Source organism: Erpetoichthys calabaricus, chromosome 2 (genome assembly GCF_900747795.2).
Source record: "Erpetoichthys calabaricus chromosome 2, fErpCal1.3, whole genome shotgun sequence".
NCBI lineage: Eukaryota > Metazoa > Chordata > Cladistia > Polypteriformes > Polypteridae > Erpetoichthys > Erpetoichthys calabaricus.
The window spans coordinates 321,674,563-321,694,857 of NC_041395.2; the positions used below are offsets into that span (position 1 = coordinate 321,674,563).

The 20,295-nt window shown below is 40.0% G+C and overlaps 1 protein-coding gene across 1 annotated transcript in view; it reads right to left on the reverse strand.

Moving 5' to 3' along the window:
- vps26a (VPS26, retromer complex component A) overlaps nt 1-10,738 on the reverse strand; it is a 31,863-nt gene extending 21,125 nt beyond the window's left edge. Inside the window, exon 1 of the mRNA XM_028795969.2 lies at nt 10,574-10,738. Within this exon, the coding sequence (XP_028651802.1) occupies nt 10,574-10,576 (3 nt within the window). The 5' untranslated portion in view covers nt 10,577-10,738. The remainder of the gene's footprint in view (nt 1-10,573) is intronic.
- Between the last annotated feature and the right edge of the window lie 9,557 nt (nt 10,739-20,295).

Here is a 20,295-nt window from a genome sequence, read left to right on the forward strand (position 1 = left end):
TCAAATGTGATCAGTAATTTAAAAAATGTAATTCAACTTAATTTATTAAGATTTGAGAAACTCAGAAGCAACAAAATAAACCTATACAGCCAAACTATCTTAAAAATGAAATACATATGTTCTCTGCAAAAAGTCTGAATGTCAAAAGACTGCTGCTTACTCTCTACTGTCCATAAATAATCCACATTAATTTATAAGCAGCTTTTGGTTGAAGTGTATGTAATTTATTGTTTACACCATGAAAAGTTTATTATTATTATTACTATCAATGTTAAATACAAATTTTTTATTTATAAAGTGCCTTTCACAGTTGAAGGAAGGGGTACAAAATAGTTAAAAGTACATTAAGAGGATAGTAGAAAAGGATAACAAGGCAGTTTGTACAAAATGTTGAGCAAACAAATCAGTTTTAAGTCTACATTTAAAAACTGATTTCTCTGAACTTCAAAAGAAATGCATTCCACAAAACTGGAGCAGAAACACAAGCAGAGGACCAAATACAGATGATCAGAGCTGGTAGGCAGGAACATACAAACATAGAAGATCAGAGATAACATGAAGCCTGGTCATTTGTAAAGTTATGAGAAGTATTATATAATGAATGCAAGATTCATTTGGGAGCAAATTCGTTCCCTCACTGTTGGTGTAATATGTTCCCAGACCTTGATGTAAGAGGTAACCCTAACATTAGAGTTCTGAATATACTGCAGTTTGTTGAAAACATTCTGCATCCCTAATCGTCAAAGATGGTCAAAATTGGGCTAAATTCCTTAGAAGATAAAAGGAAATTATCATCCATTTTCCAACCCGCTGATTCTGAACACAGGGTCACGGGGCTCTGGTGGAGCCAATCCTAGCCAACACAGGGCACAAGGCAGGAAACAATCCCAGGCAGGGTGCCAACCCACCCCAGTATAAGGAAATTTTCACCAATTGATTGACATATGAAACAAATGACAGGGAAGAATCAAATGTAATTCTCTAAATACAGCAGAAGCCTGTACAAAGATTCCATCAACTATTAATGTAAAATTATCCATCATGTTCAACTGAGACTTGTTTACAATCAAAAGTACTTCAGTTTTTTCACTGTTTTCTACCATAACTTGACATCACGCATTAAGTGCAGAAAGATTAGGATGCATAATTGTGACAATGTGTTTCTAAGCCAGAGAACAGTGACTGAGGCTTAACATGGAACAAACACAAAAATATGCATCTGTGAAAAGCAACACACACATCCATGAAACAGATTGCCTTAGAAATGAGGGAGCAACAAGGCAATTGGATGGGATTATTTGCTTATACTTTTTTTTATCGATTTCCACAAACTTGAGTCTGCAAGTACAAACACTTTATCTTAATATTGCTTAAAAACTAGGTACTACTATGTACATGTGAAAATACTACAACTACCACTAATACATGGGCGTACAAGAATTGAACAGTGAATTTACACAGCACCATCTTCAGACATAATATAGAACTGTTAATGGAAGAGAAGGATTTTTAAATTAGCAATACACCTATTTTCATGACGACAAATAACAAGAAGTATAAACCATCCATCCATCCATTTTCCAACCCGCTGAATCCGAATACAGGGTCACAGGCGTCTGCTGGAGCCAATCCCAGCCAACACAGGGCACAAGGCAGGAACCAATCCCGGGCAGGGTGCCAACCCACCGCAGGACACACACAAACACACCCACACACCAAGCACACACTAGGGACAATTTAGAATCGCCAATCCACCTAACCTGCATGTCTTTGGACTGTGGGAGGAAACTGGAGCGCCCAGAGGAAACCCATGCAGACACAGGGAGAACATGCAAACTCCATGCAGGGAGGACCCGGGAAGCGAACCCGGGTCTCCTAACTGCGAGGCAGCAGCGCTAAGTATAAATCACTAGCAGTGAAATAACTCTAAATCTTAAAAGACAAGTTGTATACCATTTAAGGAAAGTGAAAGAATACAAATAAAAAGTAAGGACAAAAACCTAAAAATCACCATAATAGCAATAGTGGACCAGCACTTAAAGAGCACTGTGCCTTAAAATTTATTATACTGTATAATGCAATAACCTGTTCCACTCAATAAAAACATTCTAACAGACACAACTACTTGCACATAATAGATTTTTTAAAATCGTACCAATACTTAAAATGTGAGCAATTCCACACACAATGACAGATTTCAGCTAGTCTGTCTTCAGTCAGTGGAGCACACACACTCTTTTCTGCAATTTTTATTTTAGCTCTTCTGCTCATCTTTTCTTGGCTATGGGTCTTTCACACACGTTGTAGAGATACACTGCACAAAGAACACCCCCCCACCCCCACCCCCACTACATTTAATGTTTACGATTTGAAGTTGCTGTAATAAACTGGTGCCCTAGCCAGGGATTCTTCCTGCCAAGTGTCCAGTGCTAGCCAGGATAGTCTCTTGCTTCCCCACGACCCGGATGGATGGATGGATGGATGGATGGATTTGAATTTGGAGTGGCTTTAACTGGCTTGTTAATGAATCATGCCAGAAATTGAAACATCTTTTGCAATTATCAGAAGGGATTGAGTCTGGTTCAAAATTGGGGCGATTATTGTAACATGTGTCAAATAAACATGTGTGACAAAACACATTGCCTTTCCTTTAAATACCTAAAGCTTAACAGCACTTCATAGTTTGACAAAAAGGATTAACATATCCGCATGTGCCAGCTGTGCTTATTTTCATTAATTGTATGAAAAGTGTTTTTTTTTCCCCTAAAAGAGAGAAACGCTTTAACAAAAAAGTATCCCACATCATTCCCAACAGTAATACAACAATAGTAAAGCAAACAGTTTGGTGTATTGTAATTGCAACCGTAAAAATGCCATGACATCAAACTCTCACATGCCAGTTCAAATCCTGCTTCTCCATGTGTAATGAAAGGACATTCTTCTCATGCCACAGTGTTAGCAAGGGATTTGAAAAATATATTTTACTGGTTTACCATGGTGCTGGGTCTAAGGTTCTCTGGTGCAAGTGACATGTCAACATGTACTTTAAGGTTAATTAAAACATATTCAGGAAAGGTTACATGATGTACAGTAGTGAGCTAAATGCTTATTCATTCATTTTTCAACTTATTTCAGTACAGTTTCACAAGCTACTACAGCCACAATCTCCAACTAGGCAAAAGGCAAGAAATCAGCTCAAGACAATGTCAAGCCACTACCAGACACATCTCATAACCACATACTAGCAATGATTAACCTAAGCAGCAAATCATTGGGATGTAGAAGAAAACCTGCATGAGTACAGGAGGAGTGTCCAAAATCCACCTACACAGTACCAGAATCAACAGACCCTCAATGTAAACACTGTGTTTGTATTATCTTAATAGTCAGAACCTCAACTATAATGGCATTAAGCAATAAATGGAAAAAAAAATACAAAACTGAAAAAATGTATTTTAAAACAATCCATAGTTTAAACAGAAAGTTCTTCAACATGTCACTTTCATTTACATTTAGTTAAACATTTATTTTAAATGAACTAGTTAATACATTGTCCTTTTTCAGCATTGTGTTATCAGTGTCCATTACTTGAATGAAAAAATATGCCGACTATAAATATTTTAATTAATTAAAATAACACTGACTTAGTAAGGAAAAATCAGCAGCAGCTTAGATTTGCTGGTGCTCGAGTACTAATCTTACTGAAATTTAAAAAAAAAAGAAAATCTATGATAAAATAAAGTCTAGCCCACAATAAGGAGCTCAAACTACTCTGGCAACAAATTTTCACCTCTTGGGTCAAGCAGACGAACCCACAGGATCAAAGTCCACGCCTGCAGGCTTAAATACTGTTTTTATCCCAGTGTCACATGAAATCAATAGATGAGACAATCACTTAACACTGGGAAACACAAATATTGTACTTTTTACACTGCATAATGCACTGCTAAGGATACTGCAGAATGGTACAGTATATTGCCTTCCTACACTTTATTTCCTCCTATGATTTGCACTGTTAACAGAAAAAAATACACAAATAAGAATATGAATGTGCTATATGGTGGAAGTTGTGGACTGGTCTTCCAACTAAGGTGTTTTTTGTGTGAAGCCTGCACATTCCCCCAAGTTGGCACAGGTGTTCTCTTAGCACTCCAGTTATAACTAAAAACCCAAATGCATCAATGTTAGATTAACTTTCAAGTGGCCCAGTGTGAACTGCTGTATTGTGTGAATATACCAACTCTATGTGTTGGCTTCTAACTTGCACTTGGCATTTAAAATGTATTTAATTTATTGCTAAATGTGGAAGAGCTCAATATATATTGAAAATGTAACATTAATGAACATGACATTCTCATACACTCTTAATCCACAGTAACAGCAGACCAAAGCTTTCCTGTCAGCATGAAGTTAAAGGCAAGAACCAGCTCAGGACAAGACACCAGTCTAACACAGGTTAAAACACTCACTGCTGGTGATGTGGGAAGAAAACCCATATAAACATAAAGGAATCTGTGCAAATTCCAATAACTATACTGAGGCAGCAGTACTAAACATTGTACCATGTGGCCTGTAGTCTTATTTATTAAACTCAAATATGATATAAATATTGACACAAACTTTTTGGCATAAAAAACACACACAAAAAAAAACTTAGATAGCACCACTAGCATAACAAGTCAGCAGCTGAAGGTGAAGTGACCTCTCTAGGTTACACAGAATGCAGGCCGTATTCATGCACGATAGCTCAAACTTTACATAATACCTTTCAATGGTCAATGCCATTTGAGGTGCCTTTAATTACGAGTTCTTTCAGTATTTCCAAGGTGTGGACTTGGAGTTTAAGCATGTTGCTGTATTATACAGTAAGTAAAATATGGTTATTAAGACTCATCCTTCTCTTCTTTGGGTATCTATTTTCTAACCAAATTATCTACTTCAGTATAGTTGGGGAGCCAGTGCCTTTTCCAGAGACCTCAGCAAACTTGCTTTTCTCGCTCCTTTCTATGAAAAGCCACATAACCATTTTCTGTTGGACCAAAAGATTCAGTGACAGGCTCTCTCCTAAGATCATGATGCAACCAGCATGTTATGCAAATATAAATCTTACAATAGTGAATGACAGTGATCTAACAAGAGAGATTCTCTGATAAACAAGATTGTAAAAGCATGTTGTCAGAAAAACTGCTTTAATGAGTTTGTCCAAGAAAATTACTTTGGAATTCACTAATTTAACAGTACAGCTATAATAATGTGTGAATTTTTATTTTTAGTGTTGATTTTAAGCAATATTTTTCAGATACTGCAGAAAACATGACAGAAGAATAAATTAGTAAATGTACATGGCAAGATAAATCAGTATCATTCTATGCTGAAGACTTGGATGCCCAAGTTCTCCACAATATTGCATGTAATATTGCCCAAAAGTCAATCTGGCAAATATTTGTATGTATTTTAAACAGCTCCATAAAGAATCCATTAGAATAGGGAACATTGTGTGTGCCCAATGCGGCAACTTGCTAAGCTTGTCTTCCTTGAGCTACACAGAATTTTCGTCCTTCGATATCTCTTCAGGTAGTGACCTTCACTTGTATAAAGCGACAGCCCCACTTCTCTAAGTGAGTCCCTCTCACCATTCAGCAGAAAAAAAGATATGGTCCCTAAGAACAGCAACTTACAGTATTATTACCGATAAATACAGGCAAATATAAAAATAATGGTTGGCTAGTTTTCCTTTTTTTTCTATAACTTAACCAAATTTCAATCAAATCAGTCAAAGTGTTTTTGAAAATTTGGGGTAATTAGCTATTCTACTGTAGTTTTTTTTTTTTTAACCCCTAATATTGGTTTATCTAAATGTCCTTTCTTAGTGGTTCCCTCTGCGTTCCTCCCAGTTGATTCTGGGGTTCATCAGGGGTGTGTTTTTGCTCCTACTCTGTTCAATGCTTGCATGGACTGGGTGTTGAGCAGAGCAGTGGGCTCCAGCAGCTGTGGGGCATCTGTTGGTGAAGAAAGATTCAAAGATCTTGACTTTGCTGATGATGCAATGGAGGATCTGATCGGGGCTCTCGAGAGACTGAATGAGTATGAGTGTCTGAGCTTGCGAGTGTCCTGGATAAAAACCAAGATCCAGGCCTTTAATGACCTCTTGGGCACAGCCATCGGCAGTGTGCCTGTCTACAGAGAGAATGTCTACCTCAATAACCTTGGCAGCATTATTCATGTCTTTGGTGACAGATAGCAGACGGATTGGGAGAGCATGGGGTAAAGAGGTTGCTGGAAAGGTTGTATGGCACTCTCGATATCTTTGCAAGAGGACGAAGGTCCAAGTCTTTAGAGTCCTGGGGCCTCATGTATAAACGGTGCGTACGCACAGAAATGTTGCGTACGAACCTTTCCACGCTCAAATCGCGATGTATAAAACCTAAACTTGGCGTAAAGCCACGCACATTTCCACGGTAACTCATACCTTGGCGTACGCAATTTCTCTGCTCGGTTTTGCAGACTGGCGGCACCCAGCGTCAAAGCAGTGCTACTATTCCTGTGTGGTTACTCTTTCTTAGATCCACATCCACGGCGGCGGCTTTATCAAATACACTGAAATTAACCGCATATCGTTTATAAATTTAATGCATCTGATTGTAATTAACCTGTAACAATATAATGGTCCACAGAATGGTCAAACTACTGTTCCTGTGTGCTCATCCTTTCTTTCTTAGCTCCACATTCCTGACGCAGCTTTATAAATACACTGAAATTAACTGCATATTGTTTATTAGTGTAATGCATCTGATTGTATTTAACCTGTAGCAATATAATGGGCCAGGGAATAGCCATAATATTCCAAATACCATATCTGCTTTAGCGTTGTTACGCTCACTGCATCTTGTTCTTCTTTTTGCTGTTCCCGTTAAGGGTTGCCACAGCAGATCATCTTTTTCCATATTACTCTCACTGCACCACTCGGAGTATTTATATCACTGTATCTGAGTGTGAATCACAGCAGCAGATGATCGGAAAGAAAATGATCGGTATACAGTTTCAAGTACACACTACCCCAACCACGGCAAAAAACGTCAAAGCCTTTCCTGTACGGACCTCACGTTTCAGAAACAGTTTCATCCCAAGAACTATAAACGCACTCAATCAGTCCATCAAGTGCTCCTTGTAGAACTGTTTGTACTTATAAGTACAATCACCTCACTGTAAACTTGCACTACAGTTATAATATTGCACAACCTGCACTACTTTATAAAGCGCGTATGATGACAGTATCATTTTTAAGATGAAATGCAGAAAAATATGTTGTTTATAGTATACAAATAAAACTTTAACTTCATTTAAATAATCTGTATTGTTAATAATTAAACATGTGAGAACACGGTGCCGCAGCGTATAGCTAGTTCAAGGATAGCTCCTGCCTTGCGCTGTATTCTTGCTGGTGCTGACGCGACACTGGAAGGATAGACGAATAGAATAATTAAACATGTACTACGAAGATATTTCAATGTTCCTTAAAAGTTTTGAAGAATCGGCGTTCTAAGCTTACAGATGGCTTAACGTCTATTACAGAGCTGATTGTGTGGCGATTGGAGAAAGAAAAGTATGGACAGGAATTGGAGGTTAGTACGTTTGAAAGAGACAGTACTTCTATAATAAATTATTTCATCGAAGTTCGCACATGGTGCAGCAAGCCTCTTGCGTGAGATATGAACAATCACTGCGCCACCGTGTTCCCATGTTTAATAACATGCTTTCATTCGTATCATCATGAAAATGATATCACGTATACATCTCAGTATTTTAATTATTCAGAGAGCTGTAATATCTCAAATGTAATGCATTCTGTGTCCTGTCGGAGAAAGAGAAAGAACGGAAGCACGTAGTGATTCACACACATAGAGCACATAGAAGATCAAACACAGAACAAAGCATTTAACATGCTACTTGAGAAACTAGTAAAATAAACGATTTTAAGATGAAGTTTATGATGTTCTACTTTAATGGCAAAATAAACTACGTGATTAAAGTGGAAATTTCGAGATTAAAGTTGACATTTCGTGCTTTTTTCCCCACTGTGTGCCTATGTTTTTTGTTTGTACCCTAATACGCTTTCATATGACACTCAGACGGTGGGCTACGACTCGCCTTTTCACAGCGACTTTGATATGTGATTTCTTTTTTATTTCGGGCACTGTGAGACTTTTTGAATTTGATCTTTCGAGTTTTTCCGACACTCTGTCACTCGATCAACTTTCTTTTGTTGATTATACCACTGTTTAAACCAACAAATAGTACGTTTTTCCTTTGCCTCCACCTGGTATTCGCTGAAATTCTTATATTTTCCCCTGTGCTTTTCCCATTGTCTTTTCACAGAAGGCTAGTTATATTGATTTGCATATTCAAAGAGGCGTAATTCTGGGAGGAGTTGGGGCGGGACAGAAGGCGTTTGCACATGCGTTACTTTTCAGGCTGATCGGGATTTATGTAGTGGAAGAACGTGAAAGTATGCGTGCGCACAGATTCCTGCATCTGGATTTTTCTGTGCGTACGCACAATCCCGCTTTTGTGCTTACGCCATGTTATAGTGTGAGTTCTGTTTCTTGTTTTACTATATACTTGCGAGACATGGACACTATCCAGTGACCTAAGACGAAGACTGGACTCCTTCAGTGAATCCCTGGGTACCACTGGTGAGACTTTGTGTTTCATGAACAATTGTTCACCAAGTCCTGAATGAGGCACATTATCTACATTGTGAGGGAGCATCAGTTACGGCACTATGGCCATGTGGTGCAATTCCTCGAAGGTGTCCCGGCTCGTGACTGGACCAGGCCAAGGGGGTACCCACGTAATACCTAGTAGCAGCAGATAGACAATCATTTCTGGAGAGTGAGACAGGACCACATGTTTGCCGGGGGGGGGGTGTCAACAGAGATCCTGAGGTGTTTCGTTGTGTGGGGGGGTGTGGCAACACGCTGTACCAGTGCATGCTCCCCAACCTGACCTGACCATAGCAGTTACATGCTGCCCTAGATGTTCCATTCTGGCAAATTTCTGCTTTTTAACTAAACAGGAAATACTGTTTTTGCTGATGAGTGAGTCAGTCATTTTTGCATTTTATACTTATAGGGATTACAGAAAATGGTTACACTGTTCACTTAAATAAAGGAAGTACTTTGAATAAAAAGAGCTGAATGGCATTTTTCTTTTTGTTCTGATATCAAATAGGTATTGAATATTATCAAATTTCACCAGTATTGGTTCAAATACCAAAATTTTGGTATTGTGTCATCCCTGGTATGCATATTGTGATGTGTATGTATGTGTCTGTTAGTATTCTATTACTGCCACTATTCTGAGGATATATGCAATTAACCATTTAGTTGTACTATGTACACATGACAATAAACTTGAACAAACAGTCCTGGGTAGGGAGCCACTTTACAGCCACCCTTGCAGACCCGCCCAGTCAATCACACTGCACCAGCTTTGAGTTGCAATTCACACACATTTTTGAAATGTGGAAGGTAAACCTATGGAGGCACCTAGACCGTGTATGTACATACTCCACACAAACAGTACCTAGGCCAGGACTTGACCTGGGGACTCAGAAGTTATGTGGCAGTAGTGCCATCTTATACTTTACACTAAAAAATAATTTTATATAGTGCCTTTTAATACACAACCTAATCTCTGATAACGTTGTAGAACAATTGTTTAATAATTGCGCAAACCCAAAATTATACAACTTGCCCGGACATATTTAAAGAGATGATGGGGTTTCCAGTTCTCAGAAACTAAACAGAGCAGAGCAGTTAACGATTATTTAACATATGCTATACCACCTGCCTTGATCGATGTAACCAGCTACCAGGGTCTGTGCCAAAAGACCCCAAATGGGCATAAACTGCCATGTTACCACCACTGGCCAATCCCCAACCCAACACTCGTTTGTGGGCGATTGCACGGTTTGTGCAAGTGATAATGTTCCTGATCCCGACACATGATGTCAAGGTTACAGCGTAGTCCGGCAGGCCGACGCACAAGGTTCAGGGGTCTAGAAAGTAGCCGAGACCTCAGTGACACAAACAGCCTGTTCGCCCACGTACAAACAGACGAGCATGGAGTGGCGGAGCCGCCCTTCTCACTCTCCTTGTCTCACCAACCATGTCATTTTATATTATGCCACAGCAAACTAAAAACAAAGTTGTTCAAGAATAGGCTCACAGAGCACATCGCGGAATCCTTTCTGGAAAGTCACCCGTATCATGCTCAGAGATGGCCCTGCACTCAGTGATTGGCCCTACGTATTCCTGCAAAGTGACCAGATGCCGTTATGTTTCTGACTGTTTAGAAAAGGAAGCCGCAACCAGCTGACACAACCCACCACTCGGTCATTTCTACAAATCAAGCTGCAGGTCTCCGATCAGGCCTCCAGCAATTTCACGTCGCCAAAACTCTGTCGGAGTAAAAAAAAAAAATGGGTGCATCCATCAAAACGTCAAAAAAAACAAAAACTCCAACGAGTAGCCGCCCATTCCAGCACCTGTTCAAAAAACAAACTACTCACCATCGCAGCCAACTCCGCACCGTATGTCTCTTAACTCTGATCTCTTTCACACAGGCAGCCGAAGTCCGGCGGCTTAGGTCATGTGATCCACAAGCCGCCGAACTCACCCCGCCCGCGTGACAGGGAGAGGGCGCGCGAGCACGCTTAGCGTCACGTGTGCGCATGAGCGCGAAACCAGCGCAGGAGCCAGTTGTTGGCGTCACGTGACTACACGAGTTTTTAAAGAACACCACCACTTATGCGCTTCTCTGGGAGAAGTGGAGTCAGTGTTGATTGAACTGATTAGAAAGCCAAAAGCTTGGGATATAAAAAAGTTTGAATAAAAGCAATGGCGTGGATAAGTGCAAACCTTAGGTAAGGTTACATTTTTTGTTAAATCTTTGGATGTCATGAGTAAAATGACCTGTGAACGTAGTTTGGCCCTGAGATGTGGACAAGATTTAGCTACTTCATGAATAACCTTTCATTGACAGCTGCTTAATATGATTTTAGTACAGTATTTAAGGTCACTTATCAGTTCAACTGGTAACTGCAACTACTGTAATGTACAGTATATCTCCAGAATCCAACATTCATGTACTAACTGTAACTGCTGTACATCTCCAGAATACAATATTCTACTGGTCCAAGCCCTATCACTGTAGAGTCTGCATATTCTCCCTGATTCACTTGTACTCAAAATATTAATTCAGGAAATGTCTATCCAATACTCAAATAAATGCATGGTTGCAAGATAACAACTCAAATTTATGGGTTTGTTAAACTTTCTGAATTACAAGCTTTATTTAATACTGTGTGTTGCACTGACACAATAATAATAGGGTTACTATAGGGTTGCGTTAACGTGCATCTGCAAAGGAAAAAAAATGTTAAAGGTTATTTCCACACTGAAAAGAAAAAAAGGTGAAAAACATAATGTTTCAACTGTACAATCATTATCAGGAAAACACAGGTAATTTTTAAAGGATGGAAAGAAGGAAACAAAGCCAGGACAGATGAAAGGTGAGAGTAGGTGAGAAAATATTGCCATTAGAGAATGGAACAGGTTAAAAAGATTGTCTGTCACTGAGACATGGAAAAATGTCTGTCCCCAGTGTGAGAATGAGTTTATCTACATTTGGTTTTCTTTGAAAAGAGTCTTTGAAGCCCTGTGAAAGAACACAGAGACATCAGTGTGGCTATGATCAAGGGATATGAAGTGATCTATAATCCATCCATTTTCCAACCCGCTGAATCTGAACACAGGGTCACGGGGGTCTGCTGGTGCCAATCCGTGATCTATAATAGGCTTTATAAAGGCTTTAAATTAAACGACTCAAACATGCTCCCTGAAACAGTCTGCTAGCGGTCTCCCTGCTTTAACTATATAGATGGCTGAACACTTCCTAGAAGAAATACAGTAAATAAGATTTTTAGACTGGCAAGAGGTTTATTGTCTAATGTTGAATTTACTAGAGGGACACAGCGGCGCTGGTTACTGCTCAAAGCGCCCGCTGGAGGATGCGGCTCTTCTCTGTGATGTGAGCAGTTGTTGAGAAGTGTGCATAGGTTATTCTGTTGACAAATGGAGGCCAAAGGAGGCTTAGGAAAAAAAGGAGCCTTTGTAAGTATCAGTCTGCAAAACGGGAACACTTTTTTGGTGACCTCTGGGTGAGAAGTGAGAGTGTTAGGGTGGAACTGGAGAAACCAGTAGGATTTTTTTTCATTATTGGGGTTCCTCTTAGAGTGGATATTACAAAGTCTACTGAAGGGTTTGATTGAGGGCCCTGTCCACAATATGAAAAGGGTATCCTCCATCAATGTAGAAATTCCTTATTCTGAGTGCTTCACTGCAGAAGTCCACCTCATCACTGCAGAGAAGACAGAGTCTAAAAAACAGCTAAAGAGGTTGAGAGTTTTTAGTATGCCAGGGATGGAAGGAGCTGTAGAGAAGGTAACTGTGAGAGTCAGTTAGCTTGTAATAGCCAGAGGTTCTCAAGTCCTAGAAAGCTGATAGAAAGACTGATATCTAAAGAGTTGTGGCAGAAATATCAACTATACAAGGTCAGTCAATCAGTCATCATCCAACCCGCTATATCCTAGCTATACAACGTGAGACACAAAAATAACCAAATTGGTAAAAAAAAATATATTGATGAATTACAGTATTCTAAACATTGTCACCTTCTATTTACTCCCCCTCCCGATCCATGCGTATCTTCCATTGATTGAAACAGTGCTGGAAGTCTTCTTGCTTGAGGCTCTTCAACAGGCTTGCTGTTTTTGTCTTCACTTCATCCATCCATCCATCCGTTATCCAACCCACTATATCCTAACTACAGGGTCACGGGGGTCTGCTGGAGCCAATCCCAGCTAACACAAGACGCAAGGCAGGAAATAAACCCAGGGCAGGGCGCCAGCCCACCGTAGGGCACACACACCCACACCCACACACGAAGCACACACTAGGGACAATTTAAAATCGCCAATGCACCTAACCTGCATGTCTTTGGACTGTGGGAGGAAACCAGAGTACCCGGAGGAAACCCATGTAGACACGGGGAGAACATGCAAACTCCACACAGGGAGGATCCAGGAAGCGAACCCGGGTCTCCTAACTGCAAGGCAGCAGCGCTACCCACTGCGCCACCGTGCCGCCCACAAGTTAACTTAATAATGTTAAATAATGTAATAAAATTATTTGGAACCACATAAATGTGTGAAATTTTGTCAACTTAGAAACTTATATTCTTACTTATATAGCCCCTTCACTTCATCCATTGAAGAAAAATGTGTTCCCTTCAGGTTACTTTTGATTTTCGGGAACAAGTAAAAAATCACAGGGAGCTAAATCGGGTGAATAGGGAGGATGATCAAGGACAGGAATGTTTTTGTCAGTGAAAAACTGCTTTACAGAAAAAGAGAAAATTTGCGAGAAATTTGATGTTGATTGGCTGTTCAGTTTTTTTCACCCGACATTATCGTGACAACTCGTGTAGCGATTGCTGTGCAAATACTGACTGGGCAATTCACAGGATTAACCTAGCCAGTCAGCAGTTTGATAGGGCATGTAGTAGGGGATATAGTTCTATGATTCACATCCAGCCAACCTCAAAATGGTTTTCCAGGAAAGCACCAAGCCCAGTCCAGTTATTTTTGTGTCTCACCTCGTAAACCTATAAAGCTCCAACACAATTGATAATATACTGTATCATTTGTACAGGTCTAGTACAAAGCCTAAATGGGAAGAAAAGAAACGCTGCTCTACCCAACTGATAAAGGTGTTGACATAGCCAGGTCCCATTCTAGTACCCATTGCAACCATACTGACCTGGCAAAAAAAAAGTTATCAAAAGAGAAGTCATTGAGGGTAAGAACCAGCTTTGCCAGTCTGATGAGTGTGTTCGTGTGAGAATCCTGGACTTGGACGTCTGTTGAATGCCTGTGTGAGCATGATGAGACCTTCATCATGAGGAGTGATTTTGTACAGAGAGGTAGATAGATAGATAGATAGATAGATAGATAGATAGATAGATAGATAGATAGATAGATAGATAGATAGATAGATAGATAGATAGATAGATAGATAGATAGATAGATAGATAGATAGATAGATACTTTATTAATCCCAGGGGGAAATTCACATATTCCAGCAGCAAAAATATTAAATTAAAGCGTAATAAAAAATGCAGATAAAAAAACAGACAATAACTTGAATAATGTTCAACGTTTACCCCCTCTGGTGGAATTGAAGAGTCGCATAGTTTGGGGGAGGAATGATCTTCTCAGTCTGTCAGTGGAGCAGGACAGTGACAGCAGTCTGTCACTGAAACTGCTCCTCTGTCTGGAGATGACACTGTTTAATGGATGTAGTGGATTCTCCATAATTGATAGGAGCCTGCTGAGTGCCCGTTGCTCTGCTACGGATGTCAGACCGTCCAGCTCTATGCCAACAATAGAGCCTGCCTTCCTCACCAGTTTGTCCAGGCATGAGGCATCCTTCTTCTTAATGCTGCCTCCCCAGCACACCACTGCGTAGAAGAGGGCACTCGCCACAACCATCTGATAGAACATCTGCAGCATCTTACTGCAGATGTTGAAGGATGCCAGTCTTCTAAGGAAGTACAGGCAGCTCTGTCCTTTCTTGCACAGAGAATCAGTATTGGCAGTCCAGTCTAATTTATCGTCCAGCTGCACTCCTAGGTATTTATAGGTCTGCACCCTCTGCACACAGTCACCTCTGATGATCACGGGGTCCATGAGGGGCCTGGGTCTCCTAAAATCCACCACCAGTTCCTTGGTTTTGCTGGTGTTCAGGTGTAGGTGGTTTAAGTCGCACCATTTAACAAAGTCCTTGATGAGGTTTCTATACTCCTCCTCCTGCCCACTCCTGATGCAGCCCACGATAGCAGTGTCGTCAGCAAACTTTTGCACGTGGCAGGACTCTGAGTTATATTGGAAGTCCGATGTATATAGGCTGAATAGGACCGGAGAAAGTACAGTCCCCTGCAGCGCTCCTGTGTTGCTGACCACAATGTCAGATCTGCAATTCCCGAGACGCACATACTGAGGTCTGTTTGTAAGATAGTCCACGATCCATGCCACTAGGTATGACTCTACTCCCATCTCTGTCAGCTTGTCCCTAAGGAGCAGAGGTTGGATGGTGTTGAAGGCGCTAGAGAAGTCTAGAAACATAATTCTTACAGCACCACTGCCTCTGTCCAAGTGGGAGAGGGATCGATGTAGCATATAGATGATGGCATCTTCCGCTCCCACCTTCTCCTGGTATGCGAACTGCAGAGGGTCGAGGGCGTGTTGGACCTGTGGCCTCAGATGGTGAAGCAGCAGCCGCTCCATGGTCTTCATCACATGTGATGTTAGAGCGACAGGCCGGAAGTCATTCAGCTCACCAGGATGTGATACCTTTGGGACTGAGGTGATGCAAGATGTTTTCCAAAGCCTCGGGACTTTCCCCTGTTCCAGGCTCAGGTTGAAGATGCGCTGTAGATAATGTAGGTAATGTCCATGGTAAAGATAAAGCAGTTGGGACTGTGAAACCTAAAGCTGTCAAACAACCGGAGAACGTGGTTAGTGTCTTTTAAATATGACACAATAATAATAGTAATTACATTGTACTTCAACTTGCTATTATAAGTAACTTGAACTCCATTACATTAATTCACTCATAAAAAAAAAAATTGAGGTAACTTAATCAAGTTGGCTGGGGGACATGATTTCTCTCCATCTACATTTGAAATGGAATTTCTAAGTTGCCAAACACTTCACATGTCTACTTAAGTTTATGGCATGTTACCTGTCTGCTGCACAACACAGTCTGTAGTGTAGAAACACTCATGACTTTATTTACAAACAAAGTGATTTGATCAAAGTGATGTTTATGATGTAATGGATAACATTTTTATGATGAAGTCACAAGTTCACTTCCATCCATCCATTATCCTAACTACAGGGTCAGGGGGGTCTGCTGGAGCCAATCCCAGCCAACACAGGGCACAAGGCAGGAAAGAAACCCCGGGCAGGGCACCAGCCCACTGCAGGGCACACGCGCGCGCGCGCACACACGCACACACACACACACTAGGGACAATTTAGGATTGCCAATGCACCTAACCTGCATGTCTATGGACTGTGGGAGGAAACCAGAGTACCCGGAGGAAACCCATGCAGACACAGGGAGAACATGCAAACTCCACACAGGGAGGACCTGGAAAGTGAACCCGGGTCTCCTAACTGCGAGGCAGCAGCACTACCCACTGCGCCACCGTCAACTTAGAAACTTATATTCCTACTTATATTTCCTAAGTACTTCACACATAAAAGGGGCAGCAGAGTAGTGTGGTGGTAGCACCACTACCTCACAATAAGGAGACCAGAATCACATCCAGGAAGGGATAAATGAAGCTCATTGTAATTTTGTGTACTGAAAAAGGAGTACTTTGGAACATCTTAACTTTTTAGTGTAGCCAACATAAACAATTTGGGTACTTACTGCTAATTATTAAGTACACAATAATTAAAAATACTTTTAAATGTAAAGCAAAAGCTAATTCACCTTACTCACTGATGTGTTTTGGACCTACTTAATTTTAACAGAAGTTGATATAACTTAAGAAGCTTGTTGCAGACTGTTGCATTATTTTTTTTTTTGTTTACCTGAAACATTGTTAGAGTGTGTTTTTTCTCCATGCTCTCTGGTTTTCCTTTAACATCCCCAAAAATGTTTATTGCATGAATAGTAAACACTAAATTCACTTGCTGATAGTGTGGTTATGTGCATGAGTGTGCACAGCCCTGGACAAGTATTCTCTGAAAGGTTAGGCTGTTAGTTTATGGTTTGCACCCAGTACTGATGTGATAGGGTGCCTTTCTTGGAATAATAATATTTGAAAATGGAAGAGATTTTGTGTATTTAATGCAAGTTTTGATCATCAAAAATACTACAGGCTCCATATCTCTCAGGTATCCTCCCAGATTCCATTAAGTTTAAGTTGATAAGTGACTCTTAAATAGCCTGCCATGAGTGTGAGGGTGTAAAAATGCTCTGCCGTGGATGGATGTTCCAGTCAGGATTCCTCCAGTCTTGTATGCATAACTAAAATAAGTAGGTTTTTAAAATTAATTAATATTTTTGATCTTAAACCCAGAACACAGATGACTCTCTTCTTTTTATCTACTAATTCCATGATAAAGGTACAAAATAGCTCAGAGTTATATAGGGATGTGTAAGCAATCCATTATGAGGAGAAAAAAATCTGCCTGCGAGATAGTTAATACGAGCAGCTACTTGCCACTTGTTCTCCTATTATTTTAAAAAATGTATACAAATGTATGATGATGAAAATTAAGTCTTATTAAGTACCATTTTCCTTGTGTTCATAAAGTAGACAAGCATGATCAAACATTTTTCTTTAAAAATGTGGTTTGTTATCATAATTTACTTATTGAATGTTTAATTTGTGTTTGACCAATAATAATGACTGTTCCAGAAAAGGAGTTCAAGAGACAATAGGATATTGGATTGAAAATTGTCAGTACGGAGTTCCAAGGCTCCTTTTAAGATGTAGCAGCGAAACACAAAGGAGATGTGCTAGGTGGTCCTGTGAGGAATATCATTCAGAGAAACTTTAGTTTTATTTTGATTTGTGTGTGTGATTTACAAATGATGAATGCATGGCACAGTTGTTTCCATTTTTTTTTTATCTTTTATTGAATTTATTAAAAGCATGTAACGTTCCATACAATCAAGTCAAACTTAACAAGACTAAATTCAATTGCACCCCCACCCAAGAGAAAGAGAGGAAGGCCAACAACCAGAGTAAAACTTTGAGAGTAGTAAAGAGTTGTTTCCTTTTCTATTAAGAGGAACATGGGTGGGTGAAGGGACTCACAACAGTTCAGTTGAGGGGTTTATGACAATTTTTAGAATTTAGAGTTACATTTAAATTGCATTTTTTGCTAAAACTTTTGCATTTTGAATGTTGTAACTTATTCTGCTACAACATACGTGTACAACATTCTGAAACAGAAATGTCTGACCACTGTTTTGATGGGTGGAACATGAATATTGAGTGAAGCAGGATGACATTATGGCCATTTAAATCTAAAATGAGGCAGAGGTTAAAGGGTTAAAGTAAGAGGCACGTTTAGCACTCAAAAACTTACATGAGAACCCTGAGAGCTTTAAGAAAGAAATCAGAAGCTTTGTGTCACCATCTTACAGTGCATAAACAGGCCAATATGAGACAATACATCATGTGGCCTCCGTGTCACCTGACCAACACAATGGGCATAGCATCCATAAAGAGCATCACCATTCAAAAAAATGTCCTAACATGGCAATGCCCATCCAAATAAACACAAAACACAACATCATCAAGAAGAGCAAAGACTCACTTTCAGTAATCACTTCTGGTTTTGAATGAAATGCCCCAAACATTTAAATGACATTAAGCACACTGGATACATGCTCATTTTTCCTTTATGAAAAATACATTCTTTGATTTTGTTACATACATTGTTACTCCACAAGTGTTGATTCCTGCATTAAGCCCAGTTATAGCAAAATAGGCCTCCATTGACCCTGAAACAGATTAAGCAGGTTTGGTAATTCTAGATTTTTTTGCTTAGTGTATCAGAGTCCACAACTGAACTGACTACAATAGACAAAGATGGAGGCTTTAAAGGCCCGTAGAGGAAATGATGTCATCAAAAGGGCCAGCTTCAGAAGTGATGTCAGCAAAGGGGCCAGCTTCAGAAGTGATGTCAGCAAAGGGGCTGGCTTTGGAAGTGACATCGGCAAAGGGGCCGTCTCCGGAAGTGATGTCTTCTGAGGCGCCGGAACCTTGCAGGATTTCCCGGAAAAGGTCTGTAGGGAACTGAGAAAGACAGTCAGCACACTCCGCCGCCCCCTGGTCAGATGTTTTATTACCATTACTCAGACCCTTTAGCTGCCTCCTACTCGCACGTGTATGACAAGTAACACAGAGATGTTAAACATTTAACGTTTTTCTGTGATAAAGTATCCTCCTGTGTTGACTATGCATTTCAGATTTGCCTGTTTTAAAGAAATAATGAGGAAGTAGAGAACCAGAGAAGATGTCAAGTGTATCTAAAGTCCATGCTGCTTATCAAATTACTTTTTAGCAGAGAGACTGCCAACATGCCATTTTCATAACGCATTTGGGTCTCCACTGAATCCAAGGTCAACATTTGTCTGGCAGAGAAATTACGGAGATGTTTCATAGAGTGAAGCCTTCCATCTGAGAATCATTATTGATTGATCTCGGAGGCTGAGATTAAGGGATAACATATTAAAGGCAGCACTGTCTGTACTTAGAAGAAATAACTCACACTTGAAGCTTGTCAAGGTCTCGTGAAGATTTTGTTTTTTTCTTTTAGCATTCTTTTTTTATCTGTACTTAGCAATAAATATTATGAAGAATTCTGTTTATGACAGAGTTCACATCTATGGCTGGAAGAATTTAACCAGATGCCCAGAAGTGGAAATCAGTAATACACTGAGGCCATGCGTTTTTTTTTTTTTTTTTTATTACTCTTTAATTTAATATTTTTTGCTGCTGGAGTATGTGAATTTCCCCCTGGGATTAATAAAGTATCTATCTATCTATCTATCTATCTATCTATCTATCTATCTATCTATCTAGTGAATGAGAAGCTGATTAAAGGAATTGTTCAAGATCTACTTCATATGTACTTTTCTAAGTTTTGTTTTTTTAATTCATTTATCATTTTCTCATATTACTTGGTGGTTTAGTCTGGCTTGTTCTATAAAACACCTCTTGATAGTGGTCTTTTTGAAAGGCACTATATGAAAATGTTAAACGAGGATTAATTAATTACTGCTCCATTAGTCACAGTAGTGATTTTAGCACTGATGGGATTTACAGTATTTATATAATAAATGCTAGAAAAATGGTTGACGGCTGGGGCTCCTACCTGGTCAGGACACCTGTTTAATGGAAGGACCAGGGGAGAAAACACATACAGGGCATTATCTCCCTAGGAGCACCAGATGGCAACCCCCCCTGAGTTACACCGTTGCCTCATACTCCCACAGGGCTCCATAGGAGTTGGAGTGGTTACACCAACTTATACACAGTATGTTCCACTTTTCCACCTTTGATAGCCACTACTGAAGGCAAATAGATCCTCAGTTTAAGTTAATGAAACACCAGCAGACTGTGTTTGCAGGTAGGAACTTC